Source organism: Achroia grisella, unplaced genomic scaffold (genome assembly GCF_030625045.1).
Source record: "Achroia grisella isolate CSIRO2021 unplaced genomic scaffold, CSIRO_AGI_Agris_v1 utg640, whole genome shotgun sequence".
In the NCBI taxonomy this organism is placed as follows: Eukaryota; Metazoa; Arthropoda; class Insecta; order Lepidoptera; family Pyralidae; genus Achroia; species Achroia grisella.
In genome coordinates this window covers 2,188,246-2,212,420 of record NW_026712977.1, presented here as the reverse complement: position 1 = coordinate 2,212,420, position 24,175 = coordinate 2,188,246, and the positions used below count along the sequence as shown (strand labels likewise).

The following is a 24,175-nucleotide window of genomic DNA, read 5'->3' as shown; positions in this document are numbered from 1 at the left end:
TATAAAAACACAAAGGCAAAAATAAATAAGTATTATTGTTGTAGGGCATGGAAGGTGGATTGGAGAAATTACAAACTTTAGAAGACTCAATGGTTCGGAGGAAGGATACCACAGTAGAGGAAGAGAGAGGCAGGGCTCCCGTCTTCACCGTTCCATTGTCAAATATTGATAATCTTAGAGAAGGTGAAAATGCACATTTTGAAGCGCGACTGACACCAACTGATGATCCGAACTTGAAAGTAAGTAATAAAACTTTTTGTTCTCGCCATTTATGTGCAACTTAGTAAGTTGGAATAAAAATGTTTTATTTTAGAATTCCATTTCACTGTGAAGTAAAGAAAACTATGCTAATAATATATGTGAATAATAGCAGACTAACAACTCGTTTTATATGGATAGAGTTAGGACTTTTTTAATGGACATATTAATTTATATGAATTTTGTTTGAATGACATATTGAATGTATATATAATACTACTTACCTTCTCAAATTTTAATTAGGTAAATAATAAGTAAAACATTAATTTGTTCAGGTGGAATGGTATTGGAACGGAAAATCACTTAAAGCTGGGTCGAGATTTAGAACATTCTGTGACTTTGGATTCGTAATTCTTGAAATATCTCCTACGTACCCTGAAGATTCTGGAGAGTACTTATGCAGAGCGTATAACAATTACGGAGAAGCTGTAACTACAGCTACAATGAAGGTTCAAGGAAAACGCAATATTATCTTAGAATCTCAGTTACCCAAAGGTATGGAGGGTACTATTGATAAAATCGCAGCTCTTGAGGGATATACTGGGACTGTGGACTCTTTAACACCAGAAGCGGAGACTGGAAATCCACCAGAATTTATTACAACTCCGTCTGATCTTATCTTATCAGAAAATTCATCCGCTCACTTTGAATGTCGCTTAATTCCTGTAAATGATTCAAGTATGAGAGTGGAGTGGTATCATAATGGAAAACCACTTTTAACTGGATCCAGAGTAAAGACCATTAACGATTTCGGATTCGTTATATTAGAAATTGGAGGAGTTTATCAGCGTGATGCTGGATTATACACTTGCAAAGCCACGAACCGCCATGGTGAGGCTACTGTCTCCTGCAAACTTCAAGTTAAGGGTAGGCAAGGAATTATTTTAGAACCCCAATTACCATCTCACTTCAAATCTGGTACGGAAAGTATTCAAAAATTAGAGGAGACCTTACACAAGAGAGAGGAAATCGCAGTTGAAGATGAAAAGCCTAATCCACCGAGGTTTACTGTGGAAATTAAAGATAATATTGATATACCTGAAGGTGGACCGATACATTTCGATTGCCGTGTAGAACCAATAGGAGATCCAACGATGAGAATAGATTGGTTCTTCAATGGAAGACCTTTTGCTACCGGATCTCGCGTCCATATGCTAAATGATTTTGGTTTTATTGCTTTGGACATAGATTACATATATGCTCGTGATGCAGGCGAGTATACCTGTAGGGCTACCAACAAATGGGGTTCAGCAACAACTACTGCTAAGATCACTTGCAGCTCGAAACGTGATATCGTTTTAGAATCACAATTACCACAGGGCATGAGCGGTGAGAAAATTAAGGAACTAGAGAAAGGACGAGTGAGTTCCGCTCCTAAGGAGGAGCCAGTAGTTAGTACTCCTCCTAAATTTATTACACAGATACAGTCACACACTGTTGAAGAATCAGAAGGCGTGCGTTTCGAATGCCGTGTTGAACCCAAAGAAGATCCAAAACTGCGTATAGAGTGGTATCGCAATGGCAAACTTTTGCCTTCTGGACATAGATACCGAACGGTCTATGATATGGGCTTTGTTTCCCTTGATATTCTGTATGTTTATGCGGAAGACTCTGGCGAATACGTTTGCCGAGCCGTTAATGATTTTGGTGAGGACTTTACTAAAGGAACAGTATCCTGCAAACGTGAGTACTTACTTAAAAAGCATTATTAGTGGGTTAGAATAAAGTAATTATGTATATTTTTAATATATATATATATTTTTACAGAATTACCAGACATTATTCTACAAAACCAAGTACCCAGAGGTATGAAGAGATCCGAAGCACTAACTCAAATGGAAGCTACAATAAAGAAATATACATCGGAAATATACTTAACTGAAGATGATCTATACGATGTTGATAAGAAACAACCACCGCGGTTCGTCACACAGATTCAGAGTCAGACAACTTTGGTAGAAATGGAATCTACGAAGTTCGAATGTCAGTTGGCTCCAGTGGGAGATCCTAATATGAAAGTAGAGTGGTTCTTCAATGGCAAGCCGTTGTTGCACAGTGAGTACTTCTGAATTGATATTTTAAAAATTCATAGAAATACGTGTCAGCATTATTAATACAACCGTATATCATTTCATCGATGCTTGAGGCATCGATGAAAATTTACATCCATTCCATCCAAATGCATTGTGCTTAAATAAATAACTAAGAGATCTAGGATAAATGTAGACCATAAATTCTACTGTCACTAAAATTGTACATATATTTTCAGAGAATCGTTTCACACCCATTTACGACTTCGGTTATGTGGCCATGAACTTTGGCTGGGTTTATCCGGAGGATAGCGGCGAATACGTCTGCCGTGCGACCAACCTTTACGGAATGGACGAAACCAGAGCTGTTATAAAAACAGCTGGTAAACCGGGCATCGTATATGATTCGCAGTTACCTAAACACATGAAGAGTATTGAAAAGATTAGGGAGATGGAGGCATCATGGCAAGTGTAAGTACAGAAGTTATTATATATTTTTTAATTACGTTATTAATAGAGTGAACTTTATTGTAGTTTCCCTAAGATTATACTCATAAATTCACTATACATAACTCAGTAATATTAATTTGCATATGCAAAGTAAAATATTATCAGCTTCTATAATACATAGATATAGTAAAAGTATAAGACAATAGTTTTGTGTAAGTCTATGCTTAATAAATTGTTTAAATTGTAGAATGAATATATACACTGTTTATATGCAAAATACTCAATCGATAGGCTACATTTAACACGATAAAAATAAAATGGAGGTCAGATTCCGGCTCTGTTAATAGGTCGTATAAATAATATATAGTGTCGAGTTGAGGTTACAATCGGAATTTATCAAGTTAATATACTCAGAGTATTCTCCGTAACGTAATTGTATATAAAAATAGTTCCAATATAATAACAGAGTTGGAGTGTTCTGTGACATCTAAATTTTTTTTAAATCTACATTTTTTTAGTTAATACTATAACCAAAATTGTAACAGTAATATACATGTATTATTACTATTACAGTTTCACTGAACAGCAAAACACGTATACGTTATTCTCAGACAAAAAAGCAAAGTAACTACCTATTATAATAAGATTTTCTGCTACTACTTACATTTCAATTACATGTATTTAGGGACCATTTTTATATGTATTTGCATGTTATTTTTGTATTCAAATATAGAGCACCAGAACAAGCAGTGGATGAGACAAAGGCCCGATCAGCGCCAGTGTTCGTGAGTCGACCTGAGCCCGTAACCGTAGAAGAGGGCGAATGGGCTCGATTCTGCTGCCGTGTCACTGGTCATCCTAAACCACGCGTAATGTGGCTCATTAACGGAAATACCATAGTTAATGTAAGTTTTAAAATTTTCAAATTAGCGATGTTAGTTACATCCTATTAGGTCATCGCAAAATCATTATTACTTAGTATAAAATAAAGACGCTGTCGCTGTTTGTCCGTCCCTGCGTATGCTTAAATCTTTAAAACTACGCAACGGATTTTGACGCGGTTTTTTAATAGATAGAGTGATTCTAGAGGAAGGTTTATATATATATAATACATGTACACCCGGGCGAAGCCGGGGCGAGTAGTTAGTATTATTATATAAACTAACTATAACGAATAACCTATTATGAAATATATATTGTTATTACCAGACCTGACAATACTATGTATGCATACACATTATATCTATAATTTTGTTTGAATAACTGGAATGGCAATGAACAGTGGACCCACCTGGTGGTAAGTGGCAACTGTTACCGCCGCATAAAGAACGCACCGGGCGTGTCTCGTGTTACCATTCCGGAAGACTAAGATGTCTCCGTATACCTTGTAATATTACTGCCATATCTCACCTTCAAATCGAAGCACAGTTTACACAATAGCTATATTGTAAAGTCTACCTGTACGTAAATGAACGTTCTGTTTAACCTCACTGTTATCCTACCAATAACAAAATATATGTATAATTATAAAATATGTTGACTGTTTTTGTAGGGTTCTAGGTATAAACTTATATATGATGGAATGTATCACTTTGATATACCAAAGACCAGACAGTATGATACTGGCAAAATAGAAGTAATCGCCAGGAGTTCGGTAGGTGAGGCATTAGCCACCACCGAACTAAAAGTCATTCCTAGACACGACGACTATAGAGGAGTATTGAAAAATGCCCCAAGACGTAAGTATTCTGAATTTATCAGAAAACACACAATTGAAAATAACATATCACATAATTATAATGCTTATTATGCGCTATGACGACATGCACAGTTTGGATTAATGAAAATCTAATACATTCACTGGGTGATTTTACCAAATTTTATACTTTCACATAGTATAGCTTTTCAATACTCAGCTGCTTTAACACACATCACCGACTCACTCACACACCGACAGACCGCTAAAGCACAAATAAAACCCTTGCTTCCTTATGCCCTTCCTCTTTATCTAAATAAGAAGTGTGCCAGCTATATCACCTGCTTCTACCGGCTTTACTTCGGAATCTTAAAGAGGTATGTCATGAAATTATAATCAAAATGTTTTAATAATCAATGTATTAACCTATTATATTGATCCCGTGCAGCTTGGTATGATGAGATCTCTCAGTATCAACGCTCTGAAACCGAGCTGGAAAAAACATTCGAGGAAAGGCAAACCATGCAACGCCAGGGCGTTATCGACCATAGGCCTGAGTTGAAAGCTAAAGTAGTAAAAGAACCCGAAACTGAATGGCAACAAACTGTCAAGAAGAAGAAGAGTGAGGAATATTATAACAAACTTCAAGAGTTAGAAAACGAACAAGTCATCAAGGAGAGTAGATTAAGGGAATCAACTCACCAATATGCTATTCCTGGTGAGAAAATCGCTAGCAGTTCTCTAGCTAAAGGCATGGCCCAAAAATATGAAAGTAGTATGTAAGTATTATTTGTTTCTTTTAGGTATATTCGCATAATAAAAAGTAGATAAAGTATTGTGTCTGATATTATTATATTATTTTACAGCGAACAAAACGAGGAAGTAGTTGAACAACAAGTACAAAAGAAAGTTGCTCAGAAGCCAAGAATACCCGATCCATCTGAGTCTACTGTTCATGGCAAAGAAGTTCATGTTGCAAAACAAAAACAAGTTCAAAAAGAGGTAGTAGGTGATACAGAAATTACCCGCAAAATTACTTCCACTGAAACAACTGAAGTCGAGCATAAAGCTCAAACACATGAAAGAGTAGTAGAGGGTCCTGTGAAGCCTAGCAAACCACCCATATTTACTAAAAAGATGCAACCTTGTCGTGCTTTTGAACATGAACAAGCACGATTCGAAGTTGAATTCGATGGAGACCCATTACCAACTATCAAATGGTACAGAGAAAACTTCCCTATAAAGAATTCTAAAGATTTCCAAATTCATACTTTTAGCACGAAATCAGTTCTTATTATCCGACAAGTATTTATTGAGGACTCAGCCGTATTTGCCGCAGTTGCAGAAAACCGAGGGGGTACTGCTAAATGCAGTGCTAATTTAGTCGTAGAAGAACGTAGAAGACAAGGCAGAGGTGGCGTTGTACCTCCCAGTTTTACTTTAACGGCTCAAAATGTTAATGTAACAGCTGGCCAATTAGTTAGGTTTGACACAAAGGTAACAGGAACTAAACCTATTGATGTTTATTGGTTAAAGAATGGAAAGAAAGTACAACCTGACATAAGAAACAAGATTCTGGAAGAAGATGGAACTTATACACTTCTTATTCTTGAAGCCTATCCACAGGATTCTGGTAAATACGAATGTGTAGCTATCAACAGCGCTGGTGAAGCGCGATGTGACGCGGAATGTTCTGTCAATGCTCCTGCAACAAAAGATAAACCGAAACCTCAAACAAAGGCTGCAGCCAACGCTCCTCCGGAAATTATCGAACCATTGAAAGACAAAGTTGTAACTGAGGGGCAGGCCATAGAATTCAGCTGTAAAATTGTTGGCAAACCTACACCTACTGTGCAATGGTACAAAGGTGATAAACTAATTAAACCATCAAAATACTTCCAAATGTCGAGAACTGCCGATGAGTATACTCTGCGTATATTGGAAGCTTTCCCCGAGGACGAGGGTGACTATAAATGTGTTGCTTATAATTCTGGGGGCCGTGTGACGGTCGCTGCAAAACTGAGGGTATCTCAGCCAGATCAGGCGGATAACTTACCAACTCTCACGCCACTTCGTGATGTTGTGGTGTATGAAGGGCAACCGGCTCAGTTCAAAACTCATATAACCAGCAAAACCAAACCTACTATACAGTGGCTGCGTGAAGGTGCTCTTATTCCTGAGACACCTGACTTCCAAGTAAGTTCCCCTTAATCTGTTAATTCCTATAATTATTCTATAAACGTTATATTTAATAAAAATTTTATAATTTTAAAAAAGTATCTAAAAAAATTATAAGAATATATAAATACTAGCTTTTTACGTTTGACTTTGCTGTGGAGAAACAACTAGTTGACCAGAATAAAGGTAGCCTATCTTTCCGTTCTTTATTACGAATGTTATAATGATTGGTGGATGTCATAGCGATCAGTAACAGACATACATATGTAGTTACATGTACATTTATCAACAAGGATATTTATTTTATTAACAATTTTGTATCAATTAAGGCGATAGATGAAAAATAATGTTTAACTACAGAGTCTCTCTATATGTTAATTTCAGATGATTCACGAAGGCAACAACGCCGTGCTGCTGATCGGCAATACGTACGAGGAGGACACGGGAACATTCACATGCCGTGCTACTACCGTCGCCGGCCAAGTCGAGACTTCGGCAAAACTAACCGTCAAAAGTAAGACATAGACACAGGCAGCGAGCTCGCGTCGCGCACTTTTAATCCATTAATGTAGTGTTTCTTTGTTTCATCTCTATACCACTATGAGATCGGGTGAAAACTACTATTCAAATTCGAAAGTTGACAAGCGAATTCAATTTTGTCCTAGATCAGTTAATGCAATCGTAGCGGTTACCGCAATAACGACTTCCGCCCGCTTCTTAGATACACCCTGTGATCGCAGTCATGATGTTATGGCACATAGACGATCCGTGTATATCCGTACCACATCTAATCATGAACGACTCGCCCCATTGGCCACGTTAGAATTAGGGTTTCTTATTCGCGCGAACATTCGACAACGCTGCGACACTCTAACATGCAAGTGAAATCAATTGTAAACTTAACTCAGTAGAATAATTTGGGCGAATTTCCGCATCTAACAATGCTGTACATTAAGCTTTTTGTGTAAATAGTCCTAGTCATACAACGAGACAGGCGTCACCTATGGATCAGCGAGCGACGGACCAGGAGCTACCCTTAATATGGATACACGTAACATGTGATTAACACGAACACGAGACATTCAATGACTGTTTTGGTTTGCTTTTACCGCTACGATGTTTACTAAATGATATATTTATAATGTCGATCACACTGTGAATAGAAACACATTGCGTAATCGAGACGCGTCTTTTGGCGAATCGTCAGATGTATTTTTCACCCAATACTCTTTAAAATTAATTTTAAGCCTGCGCTTAAAGTTAATAACTTATTTGGCCTTATTAACCTTAAGAATTGAAAAGTCACTATGCTTTTTGTGTTGAGATCTGACCTGTGAAACTTATGCAAATGATCTCACCTATTAAAATTTAATGAGCGAAGTTTATCAGGTGGTCACTGAGTCTGAGACTTGCGTTAGCTTCTGTGGTCCGTAAAGATGTCTGTCGCCGCTTGTAAATATGTTCGAGAGGACCACACAAGCCCGCTATGAGTTCGGAAAGGGACCTTGCTTTAGCTTTATCCTTAAGCATGATTATTGTTTGTATTGTCCAATTTCGAGTTTTGATTTTTCAATATAGACCCAATACTCCTAACAAAACTGCACGTAGGTTGCAGTTTCCTACGTCGCCATCTATATTCATCTAACAGCTACGACTAACTTTGTGTCATACCGTCCGCGGACTTGATGCGTTCATAAGTCTGGGTTTCGTGGGTGCCCCGGGCTCTGGGTGGGTGGGTCGTTCTCGCAAAGTTAATCGTGGTTGTACTACGTACCGCGCGGTGTCTCTCATTCCGCTGTCAACTCTTCTGTGACAAAGAAACATAATTTACAATGTAGTGCAGACTTCGCGACGTAGCATTGCGACGCAACGCGACGCATGTCTACGCGACGTCCACTACACATAAAGTACGCACGCACTACTTGCCTTGCCAGTTTCTATGTTTTGACAAACACTGCCGATGTTGATGACCTAATGTTTTCTGCAAGTACAAATCCGAATGAGATTTTATAGTTTAACGATACAGTGATCTTTAACTTAGTTTGTTTTAAGTGCACGATATTGTTAAATTAAATTGTGTTGTATGTTTCACCTAATTGTATTAAGTTATTAGTCGTGGCAATATTTTATCACTACATATTTTCAGTGCCTATCCATATTTAATTAATAATATATTTATAAAACGATTTTTTGTATGTTACCTTTATGTGAAAACTGTTTAATAAACGCTATAAATTATTGAAATATTCGAATTATTCAATACACAAGGGGATGTATTACAAATATTACCTTACTAGCGCTGAAGCATAGCGAAAAAGCGATGTTTACTGGGACTCCGTTTAGGTACATTCATCTACATACATACCTACCCAGCATACATTAAACACAACGCACTGACTGCGTGACTGCCATCCATCAACACGACGTTAGGTCCACAATCGATTCCAAACCAAAAGTTAAATATACATAAAGTTGAAGATGCGAACATAAGATTGATATAGAATTATTCATTGGACAAATCCACTTAATACACCTGTCTATGTGTTTAGGGTTCTTTGATGGATGGCTATGTCACTGTGGATGCTTGAAATCATCTACTGGCACCTTTCTCTCTAAACTTCTTTCTCTTCATGCCATATAGAATTTGTGATTTAATTATCACATTTTTTGCTACTGTTGTCACTAAATAGTTGATTAGCTTTAATCTAATATTGTTTTTTATTAAACCAGTGAATGGATGTTAACTAATTTGCTGCCATAATTTTAAATGAATGAATATAAAATAGTAATAAGTAAACTATAATTATGTTATGCATAAATTAATATAATGAGATAAATAATTTATAATATAAAGAAATGAATATTCTAAATTACAACGAATTAAGATATGTGAATCCTACCATGGTGTAATTGGAACAAAATGCCCTCTTTTCTATATTAAGTAAAGTGCTATACCTTAAAAATTATAATCAAATGTTTCAAGTATACTTTAGCATTCTATATATTGTTTACTTACGTGATAAAAATATTTAGGTTTCCATTTTCAATCACATTATAGATTTAATCATATTATATAATATTATTTTATAAGTGTATAGTGCTTTACTTAGAGTGACAATACTTAAGGACTTCTTATCCACTTTACAGTTACACAAATTCTTTAATTTTAAACAATTATTGCGGTAGGTAAGTACTGAAAGTATTTCTGATGTGTCAATGCAGTATAGTTATTTTTCTTTATGAATCTTGAACACTAAAACAATACCCTAATAAATTGTCCTGAGAAAAAAGAGAAACAATTATTAAACAAAACAATCATAGCACTTAAAGATGATTTAGAGTCAGTTTCTAATTATTATTTATTTCATTAAGAATGTAACAAAGTATTTACTAAAATAGTTCCAAGTTGTCTGCTCTATAAATTATATATTATCCAGAATTTAATAAAAAGCATTTTTACTAATGGAATTGAGAGAAAAAGTCGTAGAAACAATAAAATTTTGAAATTATATGAAGTCGAAAGTTTCAACCCATTTAGTAAGAGTTGGACCTAGTGTGAGATAAGTTTAAAGCACAGATTTAATTACGACGACGAGAACGCCGTGTGACTGGTAATAGCACTTAAAAAGCGCTTCACACTTGCATATTACAATATGCAAGCATGAAACGCTCAGTAACACGGAAAAGTGCACTTAAAGTAAAGTGACGTTGTAAAAGTTGACAAACTGTCATATACATCATAACATATGTATTTCGTGATGTTTATGATGCTATATATGATTATGTTATACGTCATACAATCACTGATGGACTGTGCTAATTTTCTAGCAGCTGCAAACTATAGATTGTTTGTTATTAAAAAAATTGTCTATGATGTTGATAGGGATTAATACTTTATTATATAAATAGTAATAGTATTTTGTATTATAAATCATAAAATAAATTTCTCATTATAAAAAATAAACTATGTGTAATGTAAATTTTAATTGACGGACTTTTAAATTGTTTTGTTTAGGTTTACTATCTAAATCTTTGCAGCTACAAAATTATAAATATAAGACAGTTTCAATAGTTACAGTTGGTGCCAGGAGGTACAAAGAAGTAACTTTTGTGTCATTTCCAATATAATTATTATATAGTTTATAAAGCAGACATTACAAAAATAACTTCCTGTTATTAGTTCCTTGACACTGACTTTCATTTCATCCAAACAGATTATGTGACCGATTATAGCAAACACATCTTTTGCTTACGCTATGACATTAAATTTCCAAATGCCAGTATTTAGTTAGAGATATGCCAGTATTAAAAATAAATAACTGATTATAGTAGAATGAAATACCACCAAATAAACACCAAGACTTATAGGTTATTGGGAAAACTATTATTGAATTACACATATTTTTTATAATGTAGGTATATAAAATTAAATTATTTCAAAATAGGTATATTAGGTACATATAAAAAATATATTTTTGCAACTATCTCGTCGCCTGGAGGAAAAGCGTCGCTACAAATCAATCTGATTTTCACAATATTGACGTAAGTATTACATTGGAAAGGGTGAGTACTTAAATATTATAATTAATAAATTATAGGTAAAGATGACAAGGGTATCTATTATACTACAGGATGATGTAGTGTTAGTACTACTAATAAAGTGATTAGGAGACGGTTGTCATTCAAGTGGGCCTGTTTACGTTTAATTTGTATAATGTAATAAATAAATGAGTGAGGTATTACGAGAGGAATGAATTAAACAAAAATGCACACAGTTACTAATTTTTTTATACAGTAACTCATAATTTATAGGTTAGATACGATTTGTTAAGACTTCATGGAAATTTTGCCTCGAGGATTTAATATTAATATATAATAAATGCGAAAGTGACTCTGTCTGTTTGTAACCCTTCACGTTTACTTTGTGATAGATAGATAATTTGTATATTACTACTACTATTATTATATTAGACCTTTGTAAGCGGATTGAACAAGGCAAATGACATAGATAGTCATTATGCAGTCTGTGGTAATTTTCGTACAAATTTTAATAAGAGGCTCCGGCTCTTCATGTCTTGTTTGTATTTTTATAATGATTTCTTTGTTTTCGCCGTTTCTTAACGGATATGAATGATTCTCTATACACAGATACATTCTATAATTTAGAATCTCTGTTGGTCCAGTACTAATTATATTTGGATATATGAAGTCTGATTTTAAACCAGTTTTATTTAGTTCGCCGAGTTTTAAGTCCTGAAGAGCCCTATGTAGTAATTGACTTTTCACCCTCTTACTGTTGAGCAAAAGGTACATATCTTTGGTTCCAACAACAATACAATTGTATTAGTCTAATTGTAAATACAAAATGGACGCCGCCAGAAAAGTTCATGCGTATCAAAGAAAAGTCTTGACTAGTAAAACACAGCATATAATTTAAAAAATAAAAATCCAAGATGGCCGTCGCCATTAAATGGACGATTGCATTTTTTAAACCCACAATATAAATCACACGCTTTATATTCTACTGTATTAACTCAAAATAGAATTTATATTTTGGAAAATCAACTTTAATTAAAGTACATATTTAATTTTTGTGGTAGGTAATGAGGTATAAACCTGAAAAGCTGAAAAGAAAGTTTCATATCTAATACGGTGTTCGAGACCAAATGGAGAATCTTAGTTTAGTTTACTTACAGAGTATTTTTAATGTAGTACCTAAATTAAAATATTCTGAAAGAATGAATCACGAAATAATCTAAATAGAATGAGTAATATTAAATATATTAATCAGTAATTTAGTAAGACATTAAAATTAAAAATAAAATATTTGAATCAATATGAACTCTATTGTATTACAAAAAAAGAGCAAAATTTTTTGATATATGAAGGAAATAATAATGTTCCATATAATATCCCGTAAAATAGGTAACAGGTACCAATTATCCAGTCCATATACACTGCTGGTCTACTGAAAAACTAATGAATGAATAAATGAAATAATATTGAATTACACCATTACGCAGCTTTTGTACTCTTGAATTATATTCGTACTCGCTATCTATTAATTCCACATTTCGCATTAAATAAAGGAAGTAAATGGCATTGTTATAGATATATTCAGTGTTGTTCAGTGTACTGAATTGATTCTGTGTTGGAATGTAGCTCCTGACTCTCTCAGACTAAAATGAAATTGTGGGCCGTAGCACAACCCGAATGATATTTAAATGATAGTTCCGACTTCGCACGACGATGACGACGAAGCAAAATGTATGTAAAAGTAAAGTAATTATTAATTTACTTTTACATACATTTTGTTCGTTTTTTATAACCTGATTTAGATAATTACTTTAGTTTTATGTTTGTTTATTAATCATTAATAATTTACATATTCAAGGACATAAGTTTATAAACTCTCTGTAACAATAAAACATCTTTAAGTAATTATAAGTAGATATCACTTGTATTAACAAGATACTTGCAAGTACCTAAAGAACGGTAACCTTCAGATATTAAACTGAAAAGAACAAATTACTCTTTGATCTTAGCTAAAAAGGGCGAGAACTATAATAATAATAGTTATAATATTAAAACGGGTTGGTAATTTGATTATTAACACAAAATAAAGATGCGGTATATCATCCAGGATTACTTACGGTCTGTAGTATGGTATGGTCTATATATTTATATAGAGAATTATATATATATTAAATTAATTTTTAAAAATTAATAATTATTAAGACTATAAGTCCCCCTCCGTTCGACTCACCGTCCAATTCAAACGGGGATCGAAATTACGACGGCCTGATCCAAGGTTCGAAACCTTAGTGATGCCCTCAGTCTGAAGTCGTATCCGTCAGGAGTTAGCCTTCAGTCGTTCCATAAGTCCCTCCGGGGGTTTTGATCCCATCTGCTCTCGCTCCCTATCATCCGGTAAAGCTTTTGTAAAGGCCAGCTGTGGCCAACAGTATTAGAGTAGTCCGAAATAAAAAAGAACTACAAGTAACATGTTTCTTCAATAAACATTCAGATGTTATCATCAGATGATGAACGATGATGATGAAGTCCTAATAAAAGAACAAACAACGTGTTTGTCTAACGATTTCAGTTTTCTTTTTATGTAATTCTAAATGGACTCAAGAGTAAAGGGAAGGTCTCGTATTGATCTGAGCGGTTATCCGTTAATAATAGACATTGAACTCGCCCTTCGATTTAATTTTAGTCTGATCAATGCCTCACATTAATAGCGAATGTGGTGTGATGTGTACCTGATATTTATCTATTTTAATCAAATGAAATACATTCTCCAACAAAACAAACTTTCGGCGGAACAAATGGAATTTCAGTCAATGGGATTGGAAAATTAAAGTTAAATAGTACATATTTAATAATTATTAGATACAGAATTCGTACCTGCGGTAAAATACAGTCTATATTTTCGATTCGATGCAGTAAACAATTTTGGCGTGAAGCGTCTACTAATATAAAGACGGGTAGATAAAAATTCTACAAGCTGTTGTTTTGGCTTCCATTGCTTTAATAAATAAAGACCTCACCTATTTTTTTTAAATAGGTAACTACTGTACAAACAGCAACGTGGTATAATTTTATTTATGTATAGATAATGAGAAATTAAATGGGACTATGAAATTATATACTAATATTATAAAAGCCCAAAAATTCTCTGTTATTTTCACCACAAAACTGTTAAACGGAACTCAATAAAATTATTATAATTGCACATGCATATTCAATAGATTTCTAAAACATATAATAAATTAACAAGACACACATGGACTCTGTTTCTATGACCGAAATTGCTACACTCTTTGTGTAGCAATTTCGTAGACTCATTCCATATTTACAATAGCCAAAAGCGTCCAAACGACTGTCACTTTGTTAGGACTAAATGAAATTTAATTTTCTGAAACTAAGTCTGCTGTAGTGTCTATTTAGCTCTTAAAAATTATTACGTCTGCTAAAAATTATTTTACAGTATAACAAGCATTTGCGGTCAGTACTTTTATAAGCCTTTTTTTAAATAAATTAAATTTACCTTCTTGTTTTCATCATTATTTAGCGAGCTCTTGAATATTATTTGCATCTCCATTATGTGTCTTTATAAAAATCTTCTTATTTATTTCGTGAACCACACTTCTAAAATCAATTGAAAATAATCACTGTAATAATATTGAGACTTCCAACAAAAGAGCATATTTCACCCTGCAATTCCAACGACTTACCTGTAATTCCCCTGGTGTTGCAGGTGCTATTGTGCGGCGGTAATCAGTTACTATAACTTTATATTTTACAGCAGAGACTAGAACGTGTTCCTCTCAGTCATTGAAAGATTGACTGTAATAAATCCTTCTTATGGGATATCCTTTGTACAAATTATATTCATTAGTTCATTGTATCCTTTTATACAAAGTTTTATTAAACAATAAGGTATTAAAAACATAGAAGTTTTTGCTCCCATTCCTGTAACAAATAAAACTTATTTTAGATAACAATTACAAGTTGTTTCTATACCCCATAAAACTGAATTGAACTAAATATGTATTGTCTACGTATTAATCCTAAGTAAGTAATGGAAAGGTGTAAGATACATTTAATATAAAAAGAAATCAATTATAATTGTTAACTAGCTTCTACTCGTGACATCGAATTTCTGAACGTTATTGGTCTGAACGTTACTGGGAAATAAAAAAAATACTGATATATAAGTAATATCTTATGGTAATAAATGTATATGTAGTTGGTAGGGATAGTAATAAAAAATTATGACTTGCACAAGGTAGCCACTATATAAAATAGTAAAAGCATAGAAGTTCCAAGATTTGCCATGCACCCATGTGTAGCCAGAGCTGGTCGTTAGTGTATTATGAAATAATAGTTAGTAGTATGTTGGCCGTGATTTGTTTGCTTGTATATTAGACTGATACTGGTATCTCATCTAATTCAGCCCTGTAACGTGATTTGTAAGCTGTGTTTTAATTGAAGGCTGCGATTCGACAGTGAAGTTACATGATAAGAGGAATAGCATCTTATTATTATGGAATGGCAATGCATGAGTGTTATTAAGATTGTCATAATAATGTAATGTACAGTTAAAACTATCACATGGGCCATCAGATTGCTTGCCATTCTGTTCAAATTATATAGTTCTTCAATGTGGATACAATCATACATTATGTCCTTTATTAAGATCCGTTTATCGTTTAGTGGTGTATAGGTAATAAATAGTTATATACACTTTCGTATTCATAGTACAAGTTTGGTAGTCAGTATATTTAAGGATATTAGTAATAAGTTAATAAAAATTAAATTAAAATTAAACAGATTATAAACTTGTACAAGAATTATCTCAATTCACTATCCTTGTTTTGTTCTCTGATCACTATTAATCATTTGAAAATTTTATGAGTTGCGTTGTAGAGCAGTATGGGGTAAAGCTTTCCAGTACATTTTTGCTTATTTATTGCCAAAAATCTTAAGTATCTAAATTATTTTATATAGACTTAATTTTTAAAATGATAAACGAAGGAGCAGGTGTCACTTCATAATTTGATGTTTTTTTATTCTGTTATCAAAAATATAAAACATATGTAATGTCAACTTACTGAAGATATTGTTACCACTTAAATATTTATCCAATTATAAATTGCTGTACAATACAGTGGTCGCGGGTTGGATTCCTTAAACGATATAGACATGAGAATTAATATATTTTATATTATATATTTTACAGGAGAAATATATATAAGTATTTTATGGAAGTTAAAATGGCAAGAACTCCACCGACAAAAGCGCGGCTCTTAAATTATGAATGAATGGAATATTTCTATCAGTTGTTTAGTACCTATATACAACTACACCATAAAACAAGCTTTACTTAACTCGGGACTAAATGGCACTGTATAAATTGTCCAAAATTTATTATACTACTAGCAGACCCGGCCAGTAGTTAGCTGTGGCTAACTACTGGCTAACTAAAATAATATTGCGACTATAAATTGAGATGTAAGCTATCCTATCTTTCAAGTTGGATGAAATCGCATACAATGTGCAAATCAAATTTGCAATCGATTCAGTAGTTTAGGAGTCCATCGCGAACAACAACGTGACACGTAATTTTTATATATAAAGAGTATCACTCCTAGAGATGGAGGTGAATTAGTTCCCTAACACGTTGGACTCCTATCCTATATACGATACTTAAAAACAGAAAGTTTATCTTTAAATGTAGTATTAATGTTGTGAATACAGCTGTTTTTTAGAATTCATCCTAATTTTAAAATTATGTATAAATTTTCTGAAAATCTCATTAAATTAGATTCATACATCACAGTAGGAGCCGTCTGTTGTAAATTTATGTTTTACAGATCTAATCGTCTATGTTCTACGTTTTTTTTATCTACGAGAATTCGTCTTCTTCAAGAATTGAGAATCCCTGTTACGTCCCCGTCACGGTAAATCCCGTGGTATTTAAAACAATAATAAATAATAATACTTTATAATTTGTTAAAATGAAGCAAACACCAAGCTTTAATTGAAAATTACATTAGTGACAAAATGGGCGCTTTCTCGCATTAGCGCTCACAAATGTAGAGGCAAACTGACATACAGACAAAAATGCTAATAGATAACATCATTGTTTTGGGTTCAATCAGTTTGATAAAGTTTTTCTCAGACATATATAGGTACATATACGACTAATTTCCACATAAAGATAGGCATGAGTCCCATTTTTATTACATATATATATATATATTCCCTTAGATATATTTACCTTCAGGTAACCTATGTCAGTCCTTATACTACAATGTATTTCACAAAAATTTTCATTACTATCTCTTTAGTCGTTTCGCCATGAAAAGGTAACAAACAGGCAGACAAAAATTCGCATTTATATTACCAAATACGCGACCACCTGATCGCGCGATCATAGCTATTTATCAAATGATTTTTGGCAACAGCGCTGTAATTAATTCATTAATGTGACATTATATAAACAAATGGTCACCGAGTGGTCGCAATTCAACCATAATTAGTTTATATTAATTATGGTTGAATTCAAAGTCTCAATTTGACCACAGACTTTAATAATAAACAAAAGAGTATAATATGCGTGTGTGTATAAGATACATGGTAGTGTGTGTAATGTTTATTGATTTAATATATTTTTTATTAATAGTTATGCATGCATTCGACACGCATTCTCTCTATAAATTATGAGTTTGCAAAATTACATACTCCTCAATTCACGTAATATTCGTAAAAAGGAGAACAACGTTTTTGCTTATATATATATATATAAGCAAAAACTTTGTACATTCTGTGACAGTACATCTTTGTACATCACAGTCTGTGATACCTTATTAGCAGCGTTTAGGTAGGTATTACATACATATTGGAACTGGGTGAAAAGTTCACTTTACAAACAAGTTGTATAAAATGGCAAAGATGGTAATTGTTCCTAAAATTTATCAAATAAAACCGTAACGAATATCGTAACTAAAGCAACTGCCTACCTAGAATGTTTGGTAAATCATATAAATCTTTAGATACCATAATATTCAAAATAAGAAATTTACTAACAGCCCATAAGTGTGGTACAAGTTTGATATAAATGGAAAAAATTGTAATGGCCCGTGAGCCAACAGCAGGCCACGTTAACCAGTGACTGATCTTGAAGAATTCTGTAGACTCGATGGCAATTAGAACCGGACGGAAATTTCTTTACAAGTCTGCGAGGGTGCCGTTTTTGATTTTACCCTCGAGAACGCAGCTGACGTCTAGGATTCATAATACAACTATCTTAACCATCTTAGAAGTTTGCGACCGGGAGAAACTAATTGATGAAATTAGCCTCTGGCTCGGCGGCTATAATAGGTCAGTGCGCTTATAAATCCTATTGATTAGCCACCATCAATATAGTTTGTAATATTATGATATTATAATTTGTTGAATAAGCGAGAAATCGAACCCGCGAGCATCATCAGTAAATCGGTCTTCTATTCTACTAGACCACCTAGGCCGTCAATTAAACATTTAATCAATCTAATATTTGGCAACTTTCATATATTTATAGATACTTACTATTGGTAATGTTGAAAATGCGTGTACGTCTGTCTGTGACCTTTTGTAGAGAAAAGAGATAAATGAATCGTAATGAAATTTGACATAAAGAGTATCACGAGATCGATAATCTATGTCTTATCAGCTTTAAACCTGATCATCTAAGAGCTGAAAGTGAGCTGAAATTTACATAAATAAAAAATCCAACTCAGAGCTGATGAGCATAATTTAAAACAATGCCAAGATTCATAAGGTGAAACAAAATCAATAAATGATTAATATGTATGTAGTATAACTGTATTTATAAAAAGAAAAATAATCAGTTTATGTATAACTGTTAATATTTTTAGTTGTCATTCAATTTACAATCATTACGTTCAAAAGTATATATCAAAATATTCTACTAGCGAGCAAATAGTAGTTATTATTTCTTATGCATTATATTTTTATATGAATAGACCAGGGAAAATTTTGTAAGACAAGTTGCCTTACAAAATATTTCTTGTTCAATAAGGTGCTTATTTACTTTAAATTTGCTTGACAGCTTTATTATAAAACTATATAAAAACTAATTATAATTAGAAGTTTCGCTGGGTGCCATGACCCAATTATGAATCTATAAGCAGTTATGATACAAGCCAGAAAGCATATAGCACAATATTTATTTGTGTATTGTTTATTAAAAGTTATTAAAGACAGAATTAAACTGCTTGTTATTTTTATCTAAGGATAAGGAGGGTACTTTGCTAAATCCAATCATTTACATAATTTAGTATCTGACTTGCGAATATTTAATCTTAATTTACTTTAACAGACATATTCTTATTTATTGCAGGATCCAGAAAATTCAGTTCTCAAAAGAACCTTCAAGAAAAAACAGAAGTTGATATTTACAGTTCGAAAGAAAATAACATATCATCCAGCAGTACGTCATACCAAACTACAGAAGATATAAATATTTTAAAAGTACAAAACCTACAAGAAGTGGAATCAAGTAAACGGACCACAACAGTACCGTGGCGTAGAAGAAGTCAAACAGATACAGTAGACGTGACAACAGAAGACAAATTGGAGGTTAAACATTGGAGGAAACCCCGTCAAGATCAAAAAACTATTCAACAAACCGTTAGTTCAGAGGAATCCAATATTTTGTCTATACAGAGTCAAGAGACTATTGAATCTGATAAAATTAGCGAAGAAATTAGCCATCAAGAAATTTCTGAAGTAAAACACTGGAGAAAACCAAAACTAGATAAAAAAGTAATTACTGATGACAGCAGTATATTAAAATTACAAACAAATGAAGTTTCAGATGAAAAAACTACTAAAGAAATACTGGAAACTAAATCTTGGAGAAAACCACGCAGTGAAAAACCATCTTTCTTAGAGAAGAAAGTAGATACAGAAGATTCAGAAATGATTGATATAATTAAATCTGAGTCGATAGATGAGCAAAAAAGTCTTGAAGTTAAACATTGGAGAAAACCTAGACAGGAAGATAAACCTAAATCAATTGAAACACAACTGCTAACAGAAGACACATCTATATTAGACGTAAATAGGTCTGAAGTATTAGATGAATCGACAAAGAATTTAGAAATAAAACATTGGCGAAAGCCTAGACAACCAGAAAAGTCTGAAGCTGTAGACATTACTGAATCAAAGAATGAGGTTATAGATGAACAAGTACCATCTGTTCACTGGAGGAAACCATCTGTTGAGGAGAGAAAACCGCAAACTACTATATTAGAAGAAAGGAAAGAAACCACTCCATGGAATCAAGAAAATATCAAACTACGACCAACAAAAGTAGAAAAAATACCAATTGTAAAAGAAAAATTAGAAGATGTCACTCTGAAACAAGTAAGGAAAAGTTCCATTCAAAAGTTAGAAACTATAGAGGTTATTGAAGAATCATTAACACGTGAAGAAGATACAGTAATTTTAAAAATTACTGAAGATACTGACGTTTCTTATGAACCACAGAAACCAGAACAACAAAAGTTTAGGCAGCAACAAAAACCTATTCAAGACAGTCAACCAGAAGAGCTGAAATGGTTATCTGGTAAGAGACATATAAAAGAAGAAGATCTAAAGGATGAAGTTAATCTAAAACCGATTACGAAACCTAAAGTAGAAAAATTGCAAGAACAAATACCAGAAGAATTACAGCTCAAACCAGTATTAAAACAAAAATCCGTGGAAGAGATACAATCCGAAGAAGTTAGCTGGCGAACTGGTAAAAGGCGACCAAAAGAAGAGGAACTAAAAGAAGAAGTTGTACTTAAACCTATTCCTAAACAGAAAGCATCAATAACAGAAGAAAAACTTGAAGAAATTGTATTAAAACCCGTGAAGAAACAAAAAGTTGTAGACGAAACTCAACCAGATGAAGTAAAATGGCCAACTGGAAAACGACGTCCAAAAGAAGAAGAACCAAAGGAGGAAGTCATACTCAAACCCATTCCAAAACCGAAAGCATCTGAAGAACAAAAACCTGTAGAAGAAACTCAACCTGAACAAGTAAGTTGGAGAACAGGTAAAAGACGACCAAAAGAAGAGGAGCCGAAGGAAGAAGTTATCTTAAAGCCTATTTCCAAACCTAAAGCTCCCGAAGATGAAAAAGTAGAGGAAGTTCAGTTCAAACCAGTAGTAAAAGAAAAAACTACAGAAGAGGTAAAGTCTGAAGAAGTAAGTTGGCGAACCGGTAAAAGGCAACCGAAAGAAGAGGAACCAAAAGAAGAAGTAGTACTCAAACCTATTCCTAAACAAAAAGCACAAGCAAAAACAGAAGAAAAACTCGAGGAAGTTAATTTGAAACCAATAAAGAAACAGAAACCTGTAGAAGAAATACAACCTGAAGAAGTTAAATGGCCAACAGGCAAAAGGCGGCCAAAAGAAGAAGAACCAAAGGATGAAATTATTCTAAAACCCATTCCTAAACCAAAAGCACCTGAAGTACAAAAACCAGAAGAAGTACAATTCCAAACAGATATAAAACAAAAGCCCCTAGAAGAGACTCAGTCCAAAGAAGTAAGTTGGAGAACTGGCAAAAGACGACCAAAAGAAGAAGAGCCGAAGGAAGAAGTTGTACTAAAACCTATTCCGAAGTCTAAAGCTTCTGAAGAAGAAAAACCAGACGAAGTGCAATTAAAACCTGTGAAAAAACAAAAACCTGTGGAAGAGGTTCAATATGAAGAAGTCAAATGGCCAACAGGTAAAAGGCGACTAAAGGAAGAGGAACTGAAGGAAGAAGTTATACTAAAACCTATTCCGAAACCTAAGGCGCCTGAAGAAGAAAAACCAGAAGAAGTTCAACTGAAACCAGTGAAGAAACAAAAACCTGTAGAAGAGATTCAACCTGAAGAAGTTAAATGGCCAACAGGTAAAAGGCGACCAAAGGAAGATGAACCGAAGGAAGAAGTTGTACTAAAACCTATTCCGAAGCCCAAAGCTCCTGAAAAAGAAAAACCGGAAGAAGTTCAACTAAAACCAGTGAAGAAACAAAAACCTGTAGAAGAGGTTCAACCTGAAGAAGTTAAATGGCCAACAGGCAAAAGACGGCCACAGGAAGAGGAACCGAAGGAAGAAGTTGTACTAAAACCTATTCCGAAGCCTAAAGCTCCTGAAGAAGAAAAACCGGAAGAAGTACAACTGAAACCTGTGACGAAACAAAAACCTGTAGAAGAGGTTCAACCTGAAGAAGTTAAATGGCCAACAGGTAAAAGGCGACCAAAGGAAAAGGAACCGAAGGAAGAAGTTGTACTAAAACCTATTCCGAAAACTAAGGCGCCTGAAGAAGAAAAACCAGAAGAAGTGCAACTAAAACCTGTAAAGAAACAAAAACCTGTGGAAGAGGTTCAACCTGAAGAAGTTAAATGGCCGACAGGTAAAAGGCGAACAAAGGAAGAGGAACCGAAGGAAGAAGTTACACTAAAACCTATTCCGAAACCTAAAGCTCCTGAAGAAGAAAAACTAGAAGAAGTGCAACTAAAACCTGTGAAGAAACAGAAACCTGTGGAAGAGGTTCAACCTGAAGAAGTTAAATGGCCAACAGGTAAAAGGCGACCAAAGGAAGATGAACCGAAGGAAGAAGTTATACTAAAACCAATTCCGAAGCCCAAAGCTCCTGAAGAGGAAAAACCAGAAGAAGTGCAACTAAAACCTATAAAGAAACAAAAACCTGTGGAAGACATTCAACCTGAAGAAGTTAAATGGCCAACAGGTAAAAGACGACCAAAGGAAGAGGAACCGAAGGAAGAAGTTGTACTAAAACCTATTCCGAAGCCTAAAGCTCCTGAAGAAGAAAAACCAGAAGAAGTTCAACTGAAACCTGTGAAGAAACAAAAACCTGTAGAGGAGGTTCAACCTGAAGAAGTTAAATGGCCAACAGGTAAAAGGCGACCAAAGGAAGAGGAACCGAAGGAAGAAGTTGTACTAAAACCTATTCCGAAGCCTAAAGCTCCTGAAGAAGAAAAACCAGAAGAAGTTCAACTGAAACCTGTGAAGAAACAAAAACCTGTAGAAGAGGTTCAACCTGAAGAAGTTAAATGGCCAACAGGTAAAAGGCGACCAAAGGAAGAGGAACCGAAGGAAGAAGTTGTACTAAAACCTATTCCGAAACCTAAGGCGCCTGAAGAAGAAAAACCGGAAGAAGTACAACTGAAACCTGTGAAGAAACAAAAACCTGTAGAAGAGGTTCAACCTGAAGAAGTTAAATGGCCAACAGGTAAAAGGCGACCAAAGGAAGAGGAACCGAAGGAAGAAGTTGTACTAAAACCTATTCCGAAACCTAAGCCGCCTGAAGAAGAAAAACCAGAAGAAGTGCAACTAAAACCTGTGAAGAAACAAAAACCTGTGGAAGAGGTTCAACCTGAAGAAGTTAAATGGCCGACAGGTAAAAGGCGACCAAAGGAAGAGGAACCGAAGGAAGAAATTACACTAAAACCTATTCCGAAACCTAAAGCTCCTGAAGAAGAAAAACTAGAAGAAGTGCACCTAAAACCTGTGAAGAAACAGAAACCTGTGGAAGAGGTTCAACCTGAAGAAATTAAATGGCCAACAGGTAAAAGGCGACCAAAGGAAGAGGAACCGAAGGAAGAAGTTGTACTAAAACCTGTTCCGAAACCTAAGGCGCCTGAAGAAGAAAAACCGGAAGAAGTACAACTGAAACCTGTGAAGAAACAAAAACCTGTAGAAGAGGTTCAACCTGAAGAAGTTAAATGGCCAACAGGCAAAAGACGACCAAAGGAAGAGGAGCCGAAGGAAGAAGTTGTACTAAAACCTATTCCGAAGCCTAAAGCTCCTGAAGAAGAAAAACCAGAAGAAGTTCAACTAAAACCAGTGAAGAAACAAAAACCTGTAGAAGAGGTTCAACCTGAAGATGTTAAATGGCCAACAGGTAAAAGGCGACCAAAGGAAGAGGAACCAAAGGAAGAAGTTGTACTAAAACCTATTCCGAAATCTAAAGCGGCTGTAGAAGAAA

The 24,175-nt window shown here is 34.2% G+C and overlaps 1 protein-coding gene across 1 annotated transcript in view; it reads left to right on the top strand.

Annotated features, from left to right (window-relative positions):
* Window positions 1-24,175, top strand: part of LOC131849129 (titin) — a 115,579-nt gene that overhangs the window by 35,379 nt on the left and 56,025 nt on the right. The window contains exons 13-27 of the mRNA XM_059199123.1: window positions 45-239; window positions 534-1,941; window positions 2,026-2,313; window positions 2,528-2,759; window positions 3,472-3,643; window positions 4,291-4,477; window positions 4,883-5,213; window positions 5,301-6,630; window positions 6,997-7,126; window positions 19,526-20,324; window positions 20,448-20,913; window positions 20,953-21,189; window positions 21,262-21,867; window positions 21,925-23,547; window positions 23,605-24,060. Coding sequence (XP_059055106.1) covers window positions 45-239; window positions 534-1,941; window positions 2,026-2,313; window positions 2,528-2,759; window positions 3,472-3,643; window positions 4,291-4,477; window positions 4,883-5,213; window positions 5,301-6,630; window positions 6,997-7,126; window positions 19,526-20,324; window positions 20,448-20,913; window positions 20,953-21,189; window positions 21,262-21,867; window positions 21,925-23,547; window positions 23,605-24,060 — 8,460 coding nt within the window. The remainder of the gene's footprint in view (window positions 1-44; window positions 240-533; window positions 1,942-2,025; window positions 2,314-2,527; window positions 2,760-3,471; window positions 3,644-4,290; window positions 4,478-4,882; window positions 5,214-5,300; window positions 6,631-6,996; window positions 7,127-19,525; window positions 20,325-20,447; window positions 20,914-20,952; window positions 21,190-21,261; window positions 21,868-21,924; window positions 23,548-23,604; window positions 24,061-24,175) is intronic.